Genomic DNA, 7,020 nt, shown 5'->3' on the forward strand with positions numbered 1-7,020 from the left:
TTGGTGCTGATGTAAATGCTGTAGACAACAGTGGACAGACCCCTTTGAGCGTAGTTTGTGAAACTGGAAGTCTTGGTAAGTAATTCTTTATGACTGTAAAGTTATAAAGTATTCGTAAATGTTACCAGCTCCTCCAAAATCATGAAGCAAAATGAAGCAAAATTCCCTGCTACTAAGCTTACTAAATTTAGTTTACTTTTATTATCAAAATATATCCTCCTCTTGATTGTGTTTTTAATATGCCGAGCCCTCCGTCACGTTTTTGATCCGAACGCACTTATTGCTTATATTTCAAGGCAGTTGCCATGTATCTTGTTTATCCTGCAAAATATTTTGACATCTGACCTCCAAAACGAACTATTTTCAATCCTTTGCAATTGAAACTAGGATGCCATGGCGTAAACATGTATACATGACGTCACAATGCTTTTAGAACGTCAGAAAACATTTTTGAGTTATTGCTTGATCATGACAAGGAGCCAGGCTTTGGATAATGCTAATTGTAATGGTAACGCATTGCAATGCATAACATGAACTCAAAGTAATGCTAGTAATGCGTAATGCCCAAAAGTTTGCATTACATGTAATGGTAATATAATGCATTACTTCATAAAATCCAGTGTAATGCTGGCATTACATAGCATTACAAAGCATTACTTAGTATGTGCCTATTTTAAGAAATTAAAATGGACATTGAAGATATGGTTTAGGTCATTTTTTTTACCCAAATGATAAACGTGAATGAAAAAAAGTTAACATATTTAAATAAAATTTCTATATCTATTTAAATACGCTTTTTATTCTGTTGAAAGTACACTTACCTTACATTTAAGTTTTCAAACTTATTTTAGATAAGATTTGATTTCTTAAAGAATTATTTAAGTTTTTAAAAATCATTTTTTTTTAAATTTCCATATGAGGTACATTGCATTGTTCGGAGAAGTGCTCCAAATTACCAGTCCCTTTCTTCTGACTGTGTTTATAAAACATTAATTGAGCTGTTCTAGCTTGAACTGGCCATGAACAATCCATTGTAACAAGGAAAATAAAAAACATGCAGGAATTCTATTCTTATAGCAGAGCTAGCAAAATGTACATAATGTCTACCTTTTTTACAAGTTTGTCAATGCATTTACTTTTTTTTCATAAGGTACTAGATCAAAATAGCCTATGCTTTATTATTAGTTTTTTTGGACAGGGGTTAAAGTGCCCCAAAAATTAAATTGCTTTTTGACATCAATAGTTACACAAAAAGTGCATATTGTCAGGGACCTGAAATTGGACATGTTTTATATTACTGACAATTTAAAAACTTGAAATTTCCTATGAATGATAGTTATTGACAATTATATACAAGTACTTGGAAATAAAATTTAAATTATCATTTATCAAGTTTAGTTTTGAAGGAGGTGGATACATGCTTATAAAAAAATAAATTGCAAAGTTTGGTATTTCTATTTTTAAAAACCTCCAAAAGTAATTATAATGGTAATGCATTACTTTACTAAAGTAATGGTAATGTAATGCATTACTTTAAGAAAATAGAGTAATGGTAATGGTAATTTAATGCCCAAATTGTTGAAGTAATGGTAATGTAATGCATTACTTTACAATGTAATTCGCCCCAAGCCTGCATGGAGCACACAGTGAATGTGACCGGTCAGTAGGGGAAGGTCATTCTTCACCTGGTCCCACCCCTTATGTTTTGGAGGCTCGTGTTTGCTCTGCTCCAATTTTGTACCGCTTATTGGACTTTTGAGCATGGATATTGTTCGTTATCTCCATATGTTTCTTGTACCATGCTATACTAGGGCACTGATCGAATAAAGCTTTGGTTTTTATGTTTACCTTTTTAAGTCAATCCAAGGGGTAGTTGCAGGAAAAAAATTAAACATGTATTTTAGATTTAAGTTATGTATAGAAATAAAAAAAACTTTTAGAAAACCGGAACCAATATAAGCTAGGGACAGGCGTTATTTTAGTACCATAAGAAAAAAGTCTTTATTAATATAATTTAAACCTAGTGTATTTCCTTTTCATTCAAATTTTTATACAATAAGGTCCTAAACAGTGACTTAGAAACTATTGTAAAGATTATAAAGGCGATAGCATAAAGGTGGATTTTGAACATGATTCAATTTAAATTTTTATTCCCTTACATTTTATAAATATTGTCGTATTTATAATCAAAATGTGTCCAAAATTATGTACCAATCCAGGCATCATCTTTATATCATTTGTCCTTACATTTAAAAAAAACCATTTAGTGTTGCTTCATATTCATTCAATTCAAATTGCCCTACTATATTTTACAATAAGTAACTTATAGTTCATCATCATTCATTATAATGTGCTGTAGTAATTTATACTTTAATATTGTTAATCACTTTTTATTATGGTAAATAAAAGTATCTCAGATTAATTTATATAATGTTCTCATACGTGCAAATTTTTATATTAATTGGAAATATAATTTGTATTCTACATTCTACATTTGCACTAGTATTGTTGAAATTTAAGGTTTTATGGTTGAAAACATTCAAAAGTAAAAATCCATAATAAATCAAGTTTAAAAGCACATCATTAAAACAATATCCCCGGGGGTAGGGCGGGGCCACAATAGAGAATCCAAGCTATACATTGAATTGATTGATTGATTGTTGTTTTACCTTCCATTCCAGATTTTTTCACTCATATAGAGATATCACTTTATACCCTGAAAGGCTTCAAATTTTGACCTTTACTCGACAGTCAAGCCCATTTAGCAGTGAGTGATCTTTTTCGTGCCAACACCTGTCGTGACTTGTCCCGGTTTTTAAGGTCTCATCGAAAAGACCCACCATTTTTACTTTAAGTGCCAAGTGCACAGCGAAGGAACAGTTGTTACAAATTTTTATAGATCTTTGTCGATCGCGGGCGAGATTCGAACTCACGACCTCCCGATCACGGAAAGTAACATTAATGGATAGGGAAATTTTTTAAAAATCTTCTTTTCAAGAACCACTGGGCCATAAAAGCTCAAACTTATATGAAACTATCCAAATATAGTATATATTTAAATTGTACAAATCATGACTCCTGGAGATAAGGTGGGGTCACAATTCGTATTACAAGGGAGGAACTCTGGTAAAAAAAAAAAGTATGGACAAAGTTACTCAGATGAGCGATGTGACGCATGAGGCTCTTGTTTTTAGTTACAACGTTGTAATAAATTGCAGTTAAACTATAGAGTTTTATTGTTTTGTTTTGAATGTTTTATTGTATTCAACAACTAGGGAACGGACACAAGTTCATTTTTGATTAATGAAAATATGAAGTTATACATGTTGTCCCAGATTAAACTAGAATTTTAAAGACAATTTATATTGACTTTTTGATATGTCGATTCTGTTTTAGGTTCTGTTGATCAAGCTTCTTTGGGGTGTTTTTTACTATCGAAAGGAGCGGATCCTAACATCGACTTTGCATTGAATCGGTGCATGCGAACTATTGATTCTAATGGTTTGAGTGCAGAATGGAAAGCTTTCATACAATTCTTGATACAAAATGGAGCTGATCCAAATCTGTATAGAGATAACAAGCCGCCTATTTTAATGGCAATTAAGTCAGGACACCAAGATATAGTAAAAGTACTTTTGGAAAAAGGAGCAAATATTCACTCGTGTGATAGCGATGAGAACACATGTTTACATTTAGCATGCGACATAAGTAAATATTAAAGCAGTTTTTAATTTTTTTTCAGCAATAAATTATTTTAGACTTTTGTTCTATTATCAATCCTTAAAATCAAACTACTTATGATATTTTTCATTAAAAGTAAACAAAAGTTTCCTTTGAATTTTTTTTAGTACTGTAAAATAGTTTTCTCAGTATTATATTTAACGTTTATTGCTATTACAAATTAAGCGCTCTTATTTATCTATACGAACCTCGTCTGATTTGAGTTAAATATCATTGGGGAAAAAGCTAAAAATCATATTAAAGGTAAACATTAATTTTTACTTTTTAAATCATTTAATCTTTTTATTAGAGGAAGAGTCTTCAAAGAATGAAATAGCATCACTTGTCCTTGAGCATGGGTGCAGTGTAAACAAGCCAAATAGATATGGAATAATACCATTATCAAATCTTGTAAAAGGGATGGTGGAGAATACAGAATCCATGAAAATTGATCAGACAGAAACGATGACTGTTGCAAAAATTGACCTCTCATTGTTTAATAAATTAATTTGTGGTGGAGCTAAAATGGATCCTGCTACGCAATCCACATCGTTGTTAGTAAAATATTGTATCTATTTTGATTCATTATTATCATCCTCGTCAAAGAGATAAAGTTCTTAGAATCACTTCTTTATTCTTTTAAGCAAACTATTTTAATGAAAGAACTAACTTAACTAAGAGAGATTTAAACTGTTGTATTTTAGTAACTACTACAGGAAATCGATACTGGCTACCTTATTGAAAAAAGGTTTCTTTGGGGCTGCGGTTACCTTACTAAAATGTGGATATAACTGCAGTCTTGATAAAGATTTTAAATCCATGGACGTTTCTCATTTGGAAAGTTCAACAATTTTAGTAGAGGGGAAAAGGTACAAAAGAATTGATTACGAGGAACAGAAAAATGAATTTTTAAATTTTCTGAAGACATCTGAAGTAGAAGAAGAATTATCGCTGTCATCTTTGTGCAGAAATACTATACGATCACATTTAGCTGATGTTGGACAAGGAGCCGAGATAGAATCTAAGATTATGGTACTTCCTATTCCTGAACGAATTAAGACGTATTTATCTTTAAGGGAAGATGTGCTAGACTTTGAACAAATACAGATAGAAGAAAATAAAAGGTAATAAACTATTTCTTCCAAATTTCATCTTTGGACAGAGCTATATGGCTGTGAATTGCACTTTTCCTCTGAGTAAAATAATAATAAATAATGAAACTTAAATAAATAGATAAATAATAGATGTTTATTATTTTGTATAGTTTTTTTTTCAAAGGCATTGTCAAATATAGAAGATTGATGCATAAATGAAAGGATATTTATTCTGATGAATATTCCATCCTTAGGTACTAATATAGGGACCAGTTTTACTCAGATGTATATATCATTAGAAGAATAAGGAAACACAACCTCCAATCTAGGAGTAATTTCTATTTGGAATAGTTTTTAATGGTTTTAAAGCATAGTTTTGAGCTCTCCAACCTTAGTATTCATATTAATCTTTTAATAATGGAAAGGTTACTATTGTTTTGTGTATTATGTCCAGGGGACTGGGTTATGAAAGGGAAAAAAGAAAGTAGGAGAAAGGGGTGGGAATGGAGAGGGGATAGATGGAGTACAGAACACTGAAAATAATACGAGAAAACGATTACATAGTGAAGATGGAGAATGAGAAAGATTGAGATGAAAATAATAATAAATTAAAGTATAAATCAACAACATGATTTTGGAATTAATGAAAGGAAGGGATCTTGACTTCGATTACTATGTATTTGTTCGTTTCTACATATTTCCAACGTCTATCTTAACTGTTAGCTAAATTTTCCTGTTGGAGATTTATACTTTCTTCATCAAGTAATGATTGATTTATTGTCAAAAATTGCTTACAGTTCAAGTAGAATAAGTGATTTTTTTCTTTTTTCTGTTTAGTATTCAAACACCAATGCTCTTAACAATCATTTCTTAATATATATGGCCTATATTGTTTTTTTTTCAGCAGTGCAATGGGTGTGAATATACAGACACTCTTGGGTGACTACTATGATATTTACATGAACCCGTACGACACAGATTACTCAGATGTGGCATATTATGGTATGGATGATTCTGACATTGACGAATACATCCATTACTACAGAGACAGTGATTCAGATGACTATTACTATTAACCAGCAGTATAATAAATAGATATGTTTTTATATCTTCAAATAATTTAGATTTGTTGTCATTGAATGTCTTTCTATTTTTAATTCAGCGAAGATTCGCATTTATTGACTTTTATAAACATTTTTCATTGTAATGCATTGTTTTCATTCTTTTTATCTTTCATTTACTGGTCTAGAGTAATTTTTCTTTGGACTGATGTTTAAACAAATGATTGCCTAATGATAAGACAAATAAGTTTTTTTTACTATACAAGGGCTGTCCAAAAAGTTCGAGGAAAAAAACTTTAATTTTTCTTAATAAAGTCCTCACTGGTATCCCTGTATAAACGCACATGTACGATCATATTTTAAATAATAAATATAGACCATGATTTAGTAGAATTTAAAAGGCGAAATTTATTTTACGAATGTTCTAGGGTCAAATACTTTGTATATGAAAGTCGTATGGCCAAGTCTGACGTAAAGCTGATTTCATGATAATGTCAAAAAATATTGATTTTGATTTTTTTTTTACACATGTCAATGTTTACACCTAACCCTAACCCCTGACCCCTAACCTTAACCCCATTATGCCACATTGCCAAATGTGTGCAGTAATATTTATTTATAGAACGTTATTTATTTATTTTTTATGAATTCAAAACAATAAATTAAAAGAGTCATTAATATAGATGCTCCGTACACACAGGCTGCACAGTTCAATCTGACATTGAGCTAGATTTCTAACAACGACTTGAATATGGATATTTTATTTTCATAAAAAACAGTGTTTTTCCACTTTTTAGATTCTCAGATATAATTTTAAAAACTTAAAGGAATCGTTCAGAGCAACTTTAAATGAATGAATTATATATATTCTAATGATTTTAAAATGTTTAAAAAAATTGTCTCTGGCGTCGTTTAAATCTTATGATAGCTCGGTGTTCCTTTCGCAAGACGCTTTTTTTTTTTAAAAACATTTTTCATTCATTCGGATTTTACTAAAATTAATATAAATATCACTATGTGTACAATACGCAATACTAGTTGCAAAAGATATCAGAAAATGACGATTATAGCCGCTATGTTTCCAACGCATTTTATTTTTATGAAGCTTTGGTCAAGTTTGTTAAGAAAAAAATATTGCATTTTAA

General features: G+C 30.5%; 1 protein-coding gene across 1 annotated transcript; it reads left to right on the top strand.

Annotated features, from left to right (window-relative positions):
• Positions 1 to 6: 6 nt before the first annotated feature.
• LOC134245672 (ankyrin repeat and SOCS box protein 8-like) lies at positions 7 to 5,963 on the top strand. The gene is made up of 5 exons (XM_062727943.1): positions 7 to 75; positions 3,397 to 3,708; positions 4,031 to 4,274; positions 4,425 to 4,844; positions 5,719 to 5,963. The coding sequence occupies exons 2-5, from the start codon at positions 3,480 to 3,482 to the stop codon at positions 5,888 to 5,890; spliced, it is 1,065 nt and encodes a 354-aa protein (XP_062583927.1). The 5' UTR covers positions 7 to 75; positions 3,397 to 3,479; the 3' UTR covers positions 5,891 to 5,963.
• Positions 5,964 to 7,020: the final 1,057 nt, after the last annotated feature.

Source organism: Saccostrea cucullata, unplaced genomic scaffold, assembly GCF_032062105.1.
Source record: "Saccostrea cucullata isolate Sc308-1 unplaced genomic scaffold, CSIRO_AGI_Scuc_v1 ctg21139, whole genome shotgun sequence".
NCBI lineage: Eukaryota > Metazoa > Mollusca > Bivalvia > Ostreida > Ostreidae > Saccostrea > Saccostrea cuccullata.